The sequence below is a fragment of the Atta cephalotes genome (assembly GCF_000143395.1).
Source record: "Atta cephalotes unplaced genomic scaffold scaffold00063, whole genome shotgun sequence".
Classification (NCBI taxonomy): domain Eukaryota; kingdom Metazoa; phylum Arthropoda; class Insecta; order Hymenoptera; family Formicidae; genus Atta; species Atta cephalotes.
The window spans coordinates 1,004,728-1,018,252 of NW_012130127.1; the positions used below are offsets into that span (position 1 = coordinate 1,004,728).

Sequence of the window (13,525 nt, forward strand, 5' to 3'; positions counted from 1 at the left end):
CTCTACTACTACTACTACTACTACTACTACTACGTACGTACGTACTTACTTCTCTACTCTCTCTCTACTCTACTACTACTACTACGTACTACTACTACTACTACTCTCTCTCTCTCTCTCTCTCTCTCTCTCTCTCTCTCTCTCTCTCTCTCTCTCTCTTCCCCTTTTTAAAAAATATCACGATTACTCCATTCAAAATGTTCAATTATCTCAAATAATCGTATGTTGTTCTGACGTTTTTTTCCAATATATCTCTTCGATGTTTGGCAGGATTGATTGGCAACGATTTTTTCCCTCTATTCTCGTTCCTAATCAACATCGAATATTTTATAGTAACAATCGCAGATTCTACGATCTCGATACTCTTTTGTTTGCATGAATATATTATTGCCCTTCATCTCGAGATGGGGTTAATGAACATGCAACACTGGAAACGAGCAAAACGCCGCGGTAACGAAATAAATCGCGAATAAAACGAGCAATGCTCTTACTTATGTAGACTCAAAGTTTGCAAACATTTTGAAAAACGATGAAAACATCGAAACATTTGAGTTGAGTATCAATAAATCGCAATATATCGTAAAATTGCACATAATTTTCGAGTTATATTATAATTTTACGATGAGATTATGATTGATACAGCAAAAGACATTTATTAGTAGATATTTTAAGAAAAACTAAATGCTAATTTCTTGTCCTTTTTAAATGAGTGCTAAATCGCAAGTCCCAAATGTAAACTTGTCTTCTTTTTAAGTTTATCTAAAGTTGTAAATCTGTGGCTATCCACTGACAAGATATTATTGAAGATCGACAATCGTGGAGGAGTCGTATGACTTTTAAAATTTAAACAATTAGCCCATAAATATAATATTAATTTTATAATTCATTATTATCCAATGTTTTTTAGACGCATATTATTTACAGCTTTGTTAACATTATAATATTCCATGCATTATCCTATTTGTGATACAATATATTATAAGTACTTATTTATGCAGGATATATAATAAAAGTCATGTAATAGATACATTATTTAAATATTAATATAATAGATACATTATTTAAATATTTATATCAATAACATCGATAATATCGATAATATCGATATTCTTTCCAATTACTTCTTTGATACGAAAATTTACTCAGGGCTGACTGTTTATCATCTTGTCAGTGATATACCTATGTTAGATATTTTCTTATGTATGTTTTTTTTCAAGTTTTTGACGAAACCAGGCGCCTTTTGTGATTACTCCTGACAAATATTTGTTAACTTGAAACGTTTATTCGATTTACACATTTTTTCGTTGATTTCACTGGCCATATTGAACCCGTATTGAAAAGCGGGGGATACATATCAGTGAACGAGAACCATAATAAAAGAAGAAGAAGATCTATTCTCCGCTTATTCATATGACTTATTATATGTAAATCGTTCGCCGATAAGGAATCGCACTTCTTAACGAAGGATTTATTATTCGTGAATCGCTGATGCGGTACGACGTTCTAGCCGGAGGTATACGCTTTACGCGTGATGATCGCTTTAACTATCTTTATACAGTTACGCAATAAATTCGTGCTGTATAGTTGTTGACTGAAGGCTCGATAATTTATAAGGAACCCATTGAACCCTCGTACACGTCGTTCACGCTAAGAAATGCTGCGGAAGCTTAAATATCTGGAAACACTTTTGTTTCCATTCTCTCATTCTTTATTTTCTATGCAATCGATCACGCAGTAATTAATCTTTCGCGAAATAGAATTCGTATGTCACGAGATTGAAATTTAAAAAATTCAGATAGTATCTAATCTCGATAAATTTAAATACAGAATCCCTATCGTTCGATCGTTGGTCGGACGCGACCAACTGCTCGTTTCTGTGTTGCGAATTTATTGAGGAATTAACATCCACGATTTTATCATTACTTTCATCCGCCCTTTCATTGAACTCTCTTGGCCCCGACAATAATAATAACTGAACATCGCTGAATGTTTTCGTTTGAAAGAAGCGATTCATCATCAGCATGTGAAATCAATTTTATTGTTCTCTCCGAAGGCCGAAAGAGTTACTTCGAGAATCAAGAAGCCTAAAAGTTCGTTCTTACTCTTCTCTGTATATTTCCTTGAATTAGTACAAAGCAAAAGAGAGTGATGTGTAGCGTTAATCCACTAAAGCCCATAATTTATTATCTTGCCTCTTTCTATTAGGTATCTCTAGAAAAATCATAGAAAAGATATTACCCATTGCTGCACGGGTAGACGGTGGCAAAATAGACTTCCGTTTAGAATATTCTACGGATGACGATTAGAAGGCTGTCTAGATGGATTTGCGGGCTTTAATGGGTTAAGAGTACAGGGCCGAAAAAATTAATTGAGATATTCCCCTTTGGAAAAGGAGGGGAAGGGGAGTGGGATATAACCCCTGTTGGCGACGTCACTCTTTACCAGAGTCCGGATGAATAGCCACCGGGTGGGACGCGAGTGCGCGTCGGCGGCTTTGCCGTCGCCGGCGACGTATCGTTCGACTTCTCGCCACTGTTGCTGGAATTCGAACTGGCAATTCCGTTCTGCATGGCTGGTCCGTTCTTCTGCGACTCGGACGCGTAGCCGATTCCGGTTACAGGATTGCCATCTGTGGAAACGATTTTTTTATTAATAAGATTGTCGTGAACGAATTTCACTTGATTTCTGATATTTTTGAAATCTGGCCAACTATTTAATCGTCTAGTATTTTCTTTTAGAAATCTCGCTATCGTGAGCTTCTTGTTCGATGACCGAGTATTGAAAAATTAAGTAATTAACTAATAAAGGCAAATAATCTGCTGTATGGTTTAATTAATTGGCTGATATTCACACTCCATTCTCTTCGTTTTTTTTAAGATCTTGAGTAAGTGTCTTAAGATACTAAAACGATTCTGTAATTAGGTTATAACATTTTAAGATTGTATTTAAGACGGTCTTAAATATAAGAACGGACAATATATATATATATATATATATATATTTTCTTCTCTCTTTTTTTAAAATTTAGTCATTGAGATTTAAAATTAATCGACATCTAAATTTCATTAGTTGCGAATGAAAGGAATATGCAAAATGTTAAATTAAAAAAATTTTCATGAAACTTTCATATCTTATTAGATTATAAAAATCTGATGAAAAGACTTATGTAATTATGCAGTAATGATTTTATGTAGCAAAACGAACCTACAGACCATCCTACTTTTCGAAATTTGGAAAAATGCTAATTAAAAAGACCAAAGGTTCGCAGACAATGAATGAGAGGACGCACTGCGAAATTCATAAGATCAAAGAATTGATAAGTGGAATTAATCGAAAAGAACGAAATGTTGTTCGAAAGAACGATACAATTCTATGTTCCAAGTCGCTATATATAGACTCTCCTGATCTCATCACTGCACAAAATTCTTTCCAGTACTATTCTATTAGCATTTTCGATCATAGTGGGTTTTAACCAATCTGGGTTGGATTAATGACGTTGAACGCTCTATTATTGATAGAGTATATTCATTATCATTTTATTTTTAATATTTGATAAACAACGAGAATAAAATAATATATCATGCGTGAAACTCTCTTAATAAAGTAAAGCGTGTGACGTCATTGATTCAATTCAAATTCAAACCTGCTACGGCGAAAATAGTGAATGACCTAGTAGAACGTTTGATAAAAGTTTCATAAACGTTTACTTAAACATTTTTAACTGATCTTACATATTCTTTTCATATTAATTATTTCTAAGACTCTCCATATAGAACAGAATTTGCAGCAATATCGCTATAAAATCTCTAAAATATCACTGCAATATGCAATATTGCTACAATATTGTAGCAGTGTTGTTGCAACTTTATGCTGTAGGGGACTCACTAATTTCAATACAGCTCTAAGCTATATTCAGTTCGAACATTCATACGTTACTAGCGTTCACATCGAAATCGTTCGTCATAGCTATTGTATTTAATTAGAATTCTTAATCAAAAACAGCTGGAATCATTTCCATTCATTTTGGCCAATAAGTGCTTATAAGTGCTCACGCTTTTACTGCCCTATCTCGATGAAATATGTAAGCATTTGTAGATACGAGTTATGAACGCGTATTTAATAGCTTACATCGCCAAAATGAATGATGTTAATAATATTTATAAGTGCTTGAAAGCATTCAAACCGAACGAAGTCCTAACGATACGCAATTTCCAAATAGAAGCTGCGTGATTTTATTCATATTATGCAATTATAATTAATAATTATAATTGCATAATATGAATAAAAATCAAATATTTAATAAAAAAATTGTTAAATATTTGATTTATTTTTTAAATAAATTGCATCGCGTTATTTAGAGAAAACAGAGGTTCACTTGTATCGGTTTTGTAACACATCAATAATCGTACTCACTCGTAATCACGAGTAAGTATGTATAAAAACGTTATATAAAATTCTAGCCGTAAAGACAGATATATATGAGAATATATGAAAAATTAAAGAGCACGCTACGTTTCATTTCTATATACATTAACGAACAGATAAATTTCTGGCATGCAAATGATTCAGAGTGTAAGAATTCACAATTAATTCATCTATTCGACTGCTCTCATCCAATGTAACATCCACTGTATGCATATCTGAAGAAGGTTCAATCGAGCGAGTTAATCGACGAGACCGAAACATGTTATATTTTTAATCAATTATAGAATATTTATATTAATACATACTTTTGATTTTTCATGTTTTAAAATACTTCTTTATTTGATCCTCATGTGCTCCTTCTTCTCTCATTATTGACAATTAATTCAGTTCCCCTTTCCTTTTCAAAGCAAAATATTGCACAAAAAACGGCAGATGAAAGATAACATAATTTTGAAGGGTTAATCCTGAAGTGAAACCCGAACTTCGACAAGATCGCTGTTTTAATGCTGATATAATGCAAAATATCGACATATCTTTATATACTACTATATTAATATCTCACACATATATAGGATAAGGCAAAAGTAACGGAATCGCTAAATATTTCGGAAAATATAAGTTTTACAGAAAAGTGTTTCAGAAAAGTAGGGTTTAAAAAGATTTTTGTACTGATCTTATATTATAGTTTAATCTTGGATAGCCAAGATTAAACTATAATATTAGGTCAAGATTAAGGGAATGCTGGAGCTACCTAATATTACCGATAAAACTAGCGTTTTTAACGTTTTTATTCCTGTCAAATTTTTTCGTAGTGATTTCACAGAATAAAAATTCCTTTTCTACGATTAAAATGTACATGTTAATATTTGGTGTATTTTGTATTCAAAGCTGAAGAAAATAAAAAATTGCAGTAATACAGGCGGCTCCAGCATCCTCTTAAATCAATTATTTATTAAATTAGAAATCCCCATTTTTTTTCATTGCATATTCTTGTAGCTTATCTCGAGAGCTTTTCAAAACACTATAAACATTATATTTAGCAGTAATTTATAATTACAAAATATTAAATATTTTTCTATGAAGAAAAATATCTAAAATTGTAGCAGGATCATTTTCATTTGGAGTTGGAGGAGCAAAATGTTAAATATGTCACGGCAAGTAAAACATTAAGAAATTAAGTCGTGTATGTATTAATAGATTTCATTATGTTCCTAACAGAAAGATGTTGACAAATTCTGATTAAAACCCACATGCTAACGTCGTACACGCACGCACACTACTACATATGCTACAGAATGTAGTCCCCCACCTAATATATCTTAAGACATCGTCCCTCAACTCATACAATTATAACCACGAGTACAATCATGATTGTCGCACGAGTTGAAAGCTTATCTAATATATAGAGGGATTAGGAAATGGTAAGGAGTTGTTTAATTTTAATAGGCGATTAAGCACACAATTCAATCGTAAAGCCATTGAACAACAAATTCGTATATTGTCTATAAATACCACGAATTAACACCTGTAATAAACTACGAGAAGACACAACGATATATATGATGCTACTTATTTATTACGCTCTAGCATGATCGCATGAACTTACCGTAGCATCCCACGAATGCTGGGACGCGAGGTGATGAATGATGACTGAAGACTCGCTTAGCAATACCTACTTGTCGAATTCACTTACGTTTGAATATCGTCTAATAATTTTTTTCTAAACGACTTAAGCGAGTCTCCAATGTAAAGTTCGAATGAATCTAAATTTGTTCGAATTTATAATGAATTAAATTAAATATAGGAAATGGGGACATGAGCACAAATAACGCGAACATAAATTCGCTAATGCTTTAATCGTTTTATATTCTTTTTACACAAAAGATGATCTCATTAATTTTAACTTGCAATTATTAATTCAAGTTTTATCAACTGTGTATTATCATTTGACGCACGTCGAACTCTCAAGTTCAACGAACAACGCCACATGCCAACATTAAAACATAAATAGCATGCGGTCCTCTTGGAACCTCTCTGTAGATTTCTATTTCTGCGCACTCAGAGAAAAAAAACGTAATAATAGCAACTATAAATGTGAGTGACAACTATATAAGTTTTACTTGTAAGATTAATGTATACATATTTGAGTAAACTACTTTATAATTATTGCAACTAAAATTGAATAAGGTTACTAAAATTAATAAGTTTTTGCGCGTAATGGTAATTCAATTATATAATTATAATTCTACATATAAAACTTGCACAGTTACAACTTAATTGTCATTATTATAAAAAATATTCTATTCTCTCTGAGTGTGCGATCACTAAATGTTTCTCTGTGATGAGCGATGGTATGCCGCAGACCGTATTAAATGCTGCAATTAAACAACGCGAAAGATACGAAATGGTACGCCACGCTCGTAATTCTGTAGCGTTCAATACAGGATTCGCTATATTCGGAATCTCGGTTGCGAGAGAATGTTTCCATGAATCAAAATACCTTTATCTATCATGGATACACGCGTTGCAAATCTCGATTCAATCTTGCAAGATTGCAGTCAAGCCTCGTTGAATGCTCGTTGAAAAAATATGTGTGCACTTAAACTTCCTTCGTATAAATATTTATTGTGTGTTCGTATAGTTACTTCTTATAATTATTAATACGTTGTTATCGCAATTTACGAGTTGCACGTGCTGCGAGGGGGAGGGGGGGGGGTAACGAGGTTTTACTTACATTATTACACTTATAATTAGCACGAATTTATCAGCGGATATATTCAATTGTAATTCCTGCTTTAAAATAGAATTCTTGCATGTAGTAATTAATTTGTTCCTTCATTCGAAACGTTCGTGTTCAAAAAATTAGCTTGATTACCTAAGAATTTTTGCAACTTGAGTTTAATTTAAACTTAAATTTAACTTATACTTTACATTAAAATACTTAATTTAATTTTGAAATATCTTTCACACAAAAATGTCATAAAAAAAAATTAAGATAGTTCTTTAGTAAAGTGCCGAAAATTTGAGATGCCTCAGCAGGATCCACCCAAAATTATAAATATCTGCATAATTTGGATGAAATATTAAAACTACGTGTAGTTCTCAACGAAATAGTATGGAACGATTTGATTTACGATAGTAAAGCAAAAGCAGCATTTTCACCCAACGAAAACAAGATGAGATTGTGTTGTTATTTTTCGAGATTAAACTGGGACTATGCCCAGTTTTATAGGGGAATTTGGGCCTCGGATGAACAACTTTGAGACATGCTTCAAATTTTAAGGTATCAAAAGAGAATAAAAAATTCCATAAGCCCAACTTTATAGGAGAGGTTTCCTGAGTGCTGGTACTATCCAAGTTTCGATATTATAATCATGTACCACTAGTCTTATCCAATTTCTCTGTGTCCAGGGTATCTCTTTGCGATAACCGATTGTACTAAACACAATGAAGTAACATCTAAAATGTATTTGGTACAATTCATTAATCCGGTTGACAGTTATATGGTATCTGGGATATGCCCAACATTTTGACGAAGATATCCAGCAAGAACAGTTAATGATATTTTTTTACTTTTAGAGAGTTTCGATAGGGAAGCTGAAGAGAGAAGGTTCATATTGACCATATTTCAATTAGGCAATTAAAACCTTTTGTTTCGTATTTTGAGTGTCTCTTTCTCTTTCTCTCTCCTCTTCGTCGGTTAGTATATATCACTTATAATTCATTTGGAGTCTGAAAGTCTAAAAAAGGTTTTAGTTCTCTTCATTAAGATTGGACTTCATTAAGATTATTCTAGATATTAGATTCGAGAAATCGAATAAAACCAATCCTACATGGTCATAATAGCGAAATTTGAAGAGCTGTAGTACTCAAGGGACTCATTTTACAAAATTGCATTTTACAAAGTGCATATGGAACTTTTTAATCCTTTTTTTATGCTTTACAATCCTAGTTAAGTTTCCATATTGTTCAGCCGGGGCTCAAACTGGGCATAGTCCTTTATATGCAGATTTATGCACGTAAATATCTTCCAGAATGGCCGTTGATCTATTACTTTTTTGTGTTTACAAAATTAAAATCATAATTTTGTAAACTATTATAATCCCGTTTTTGAGAAAAGTCTATGGTAAAAAATTTGTGTGCAGTTAGTCGAAAGTGTCTGCGAGTCTTATCTATCATTAAATTATGTGTGAAAAATTACATTGTCAATATTTTTTTCCTCTCTTATTTCATCGTTAACCTATAGAATTTTGTACACAATTTCGGTACTTCAACTTCATTATAAAAAAATTAGAGTTTCTATAGTAATTCGACTTACTAAAGAACCACCTTAAAAAAAGTGTCACTTAAGCCTCAAGTTACTCACTTACCAATTAGAAAAAATCATATACATATAAAATTATTTGGCGACTTATATTTAGTCGTTGTTAGGTTACATATTTTCGTCGGCTATCTTGAAACACAAATAATGAAATTCCGCAAAGGCAGAAATCAGATGAGGATCGAGACGCGTATCAACGTAATATCGCAAAAAAGGGATTAAGCAAAATATGTAGTGTTGGAAGAATCACATAATTAGTGAACGTTACCTCGATACTTTCGTGGAATGCGCCTCATGGGCGTCACCTCGATTCCGTCTCCGGTGACTGGGTTGCGCGTCGGCAATCCTCCTGTCGAGGGGATGCGGCGACGGGGGTGGCGGTTTGCGCACCGTTTGACAGCCCACGTTTTCGCCGCCACGTGCGCGCGAAGTGACGTGCGTAAGAACCCACAGAGCCATTTCACCCCATGCACCGTAACATCGTCGCAAAACCCACAACCGTAACCCAACCAACTTGTGTTAATACGCCGCAATTTGTACGGACGGATCGCAGATACTATTTTGTCCCTTCCCGAAAAAATTATCGAGACTTTAAGTCAATTTCGTATATTCTATATTGTGAATGTCTTTTTATTTACCTAAACTGTATAATAATTTATTATGTTTATTGTGTGTGCGCGCGCGCGCACATATATAGAATGTCCCAAATTTTTTGATGTACCATTCGTAGGCAGGTAGATCGAACTGAACTAAGTCGAAAAGTCCTGTATCATTTTGCAATTTTCGCAATGATTAATGAGATATTAATTTCTAAAGAGTACTGAATAAACGGATAAAATCGACGCAAACAATTTTAAAATATCTTTCAAAATTCTTTATGAAATATCTTAAAATTTAAAGATGTTTCTTAAAGAATTCTTAAAATTCTATGCGTTAATTTTAGAGAACTTTTTCGATTCAGAAAATTCTAGAAGAATTCATCGAATTGACATTGAAAAACGATAAACACTTTTGGGACTCCCCTTGTCAATTTAATTCTCTACTTGTCCGCAAGCGGTGGATCAAAAAGTTTGAGACACTCTGTATATATAATATCTTATTTTAGAATTATTTGTGACATCAAGCATTTAAGTTAATGATTCGGTATCTATTATTGATTAAAGAGCGTCTCCGATCTTGGATTCGTCCGTACTATAAAATTAAGATAAAAGCAAAACAGAAATAGTGTGTGCTCAAGTTGTGAAGGAAGGTAGATGAATATTTACATAGCAACAAAAATACAGAAACAATAATAGCATCGTGAGAAAGCAGGACAAAGTGGCACGCGTGTTATGCCAATTATGAAAAAGAAAAACTGCCATATTTATCATTACCGACAATGTATGTATAGATATATCGTCGGAATTTCTTTCTGATATTAATATGCTGGTGTTATCGTGAAAAAATATTTCCGCGGTACCGTTCGCGCTTTTGTTAAACGGATCGAAGGTTATTGCAATTAAAAGTAAATGTATTGTGATCAAGTTGTTTTGATGATGTACCTCGTCTGCGAAAATTCGTGAATGACTTTTCGCAAACGACATCGAAATATTTTTTTGACAAAGGATTCTTTTGACAATCTATCTTTCAAAGCTGGATGTCAAATTACAATCAAGAGAACATATCTATTCATATTCCAAGAAAAAATATTTGGTATTTGTAACTACAATTACTAATAATTAATAAAATAATTGTGTGATTAGGAATTTCCTTTTTATAGTTATTATTAGCATTACAATGTAATGCTAGTAATTATAATTACATATTTATAATTCTAACATATAATTATATTTATAATTTAACCGATGTGAACCTAGCGCTCAACTTTATCAAAAATAAAAATTAATATCGTAGGCCATTTATACTTCATTTGTACCGACCATTATTTTGTTCGTACCTCAAACAAAACAATTAAACAAAAAGTGAAAAATAAAAAATGGGCAGCGCGCAACTTTAAGATTTTTTAAGATTTTTTAATTTCATTTATGTCATTCGAAAGAGAATCGTTTGTACTCGTTTATACCTCTCCTACTTTCATTTGTACTTCCTCAATGGGTTCGGAGATACAGCGATTTCAAAATTTCGGAAATGCGCCAAAAGGGGAAGTCGGTCATTTTTAAAGATATCGAAATGGGATCAACAATGAAAGGAGAGGTACAAACAGGTACAAACGATTTTTCTTTCCAATGCCATTGGTCCCATTTCGATATCTTTAAAAATGCCATTGGTCCCATTTCGATATCTTTAAAAATGCGCTACGTAGGGGTCACGCAAAAACTGAAACGCGCTATATCTTCGAACCCTTTGAGGTACAAAACGAAAGTAAGGTTACAATACAAACGGGTACAAAACGATTCTCTTTCGAATGCCGTTGGATCCATTTCAGTATCTTTAAAAATAGCCGACTTCCCCTCTTACATTTCCGAAATTTTGAAATCGCTGTATCTCCGAATTCTTTGTGGTACAAAGGAAAACAGAAGAGATATAAATGAGTAGAAACGATTCTCTTTCGAATGGCATAAATGAAATTAAAAAAATCTTAAAGTTGCGCGCTGATCATTTTTTATTTTTCATTTTTTGTTTAATTATTTGAGTTACAAACGAAATAATGATCGGTAAACAAACGAAGTACAAATGAGGTACAAACAGTATTAATTTTTATTTTTGATAAAGTTGAGCGCCAGGTTCACATCGGTTATAATTAATAATCATTTTCGATGTTAACTAAACTTTTTTATATAAAACTATAAATGTACTTATTGTCACTAATATTATAACAGTAATACTGTAAAACTGGAGCTTCTGATATTTACTATACAATCTCATATTTACTATACAATTGTAGTCACAAATACTAAACACTTTTCTTTGTACCTACTTTTCTTTCAGTGTATTTAGTATCTACAGAGTAATATCTACAGAGACAAGATTGATGACATAAAATAATAATTTACTTTAAATTAATAACATTTAAAAATTAATAACATAATTACAAACATAAATTTCCGTCATGATTTGCCGCTCCTCAATGTCGTTTACTACAAGTTCATCACAAGTATGCGGGAAACAATATAAATTATAATTTAACGTAAAGCAAGATATAATATTATTAGCAGAATGTACGATACAAACTTAAGGCCTAAGCGGAAATATGGCATGTCTAACTCAAAATATGTGTTCCTACTTTTGTGGCAGGCCCTGAAATAACGTGATGATGCGAATTCTTTACGAAACCCACGACAAATCAAACGTTTCTTTCATCGTAACAGTCACGATTCAATTTTTTCCATGAGAGCTTCTATCATTTTTTTTTTTTTCGTCGAGAGAAATAATTCTCGAGCAATTTTCATTCGCGTCTAATCATGATAAAAAAAGAAAGTGTGGTAGTGTCGTGTGTCATCTACTTGAATGTCTCGTTACACACTTACGAAATCGTTTCTTTCTCCTAAAAGCTGCTTGTGAACAGTTCAAGGAAGGTGACATATATTAAAAAAAAGAGCGATATATATTAGTCAGTGATATTCATTTAGAATCCTTAGTGTCTCGCTAGCTCCGTATCGACGGGCCGAAAATTGACTCGGCGATAACTCGGTTTGTTTGCGCAAAAAGAAAAAAGCATATCGATTTCGCGGCCGATCAAAGAACTTTCGCCATTAGAATTTTATAAATAATAAAAGATCGCACTATCGATCGAATATGGTATGTTTTCAATGTAAGTATTCGCGTCTATAGCGTAATCGAAATAACGAAATCTTTTATCTTTCTTTACGAGAAAATCGTTCTCAAAACGCGAAGCAAAGTTTCTCTGCGCGTGTATTTTTAATAAGCGTGAACTTCTAGAGATCAAATACGGTTTCCGATGAGAAAGTTACTTCCCGTCGACAAGAGCGTGATAATTAGAACGGAAAGCGATTTTTAGCGCCAAGAGCCTGCGACACACATATTTCAATTTAGATCAGGATCGTCGTCTCTTGGCATTTTAGAAAGGAGCACCACCTGAATGTGGAAACAGTTTAGGGAGTCTCGGGGTGGATCTGCACATTTTCAAAGACAGTCATCTTTATCTAATCCGACATTATCGAATATTCGATATTTCAAGGTAAATAATTTACAACAGTTCCATAAATTAAGGCTTCTTTACGCATCTTACTGCTATCTTAGATTGTGATGTCAAAAGCAAGAAAACACAATAAAACTTCTCAAATTATATTTGAATAGAAATCATTTTTTAATAAAGCATTTGCAATCGATAAAATAAAATTATAAAATAAATCAAAAACTATCTTTTGTTTAGGGAAGAAATTAAATCATATTTATTTCCTATATACATATGGATGATTCAGAACAACTTCCGGTCCATGAAAAGATATGTTCCTGACTTAATTTTAACAAAGAAAATCATCTAACTTGGAAATTCAAAATATTATTGAACTTTGGCAATAAGTACATAGGATATTTCGACATGTAATAAACCATTTTTTTTGCTGTCCGAATTCATTCTAAAAAAATAAAATCAACTTTTGAAGATTATCCCATTCTTCGTTTTTTACTTTATTATTTGTCAATAACAAAAGAATAAAATTTTAGAAAAAAAATGTATTTCTTTTAATAAGATTTGTAGATTAGAAACATTTTTTCAAAAAATATATGAAACAGAAGCAATATATTCTCAATATTGATACTCCTTACAATACTGGCTTTTCTATAATACTGTATAAGATATTAATATATGTTTTACTC

The 13,525-nt window shown here is 32.5% G+C and overlaps 1 protein-coding gene across 1 annotated transcript in view; it reads right to left on the reverse strand.

The window, feature by feature from the left end:
- Positions 1 to 2,438: 2,438 nt before the first annotated feature.
- Positions 2,439 to 13,525, reverse strand: part of LOC105623739 (microtubule-associated protein Jupiter) — a 35,209-nt gene continuing 24,122 nt past the window's right edge. Inside the window, 3 exon segments of the mRNA XM_012205120.1 lie at positions 2,439 to 2,629; positions 9,015 to 9,095; positions 12,214 to 12,237. Of these exon segments, the coding sequence (XP_012060510.1) occupies positions 2,439 to 2,629; positions 9,015 to 9,095; positions 12,214 to 12,237 (296 nt within the window).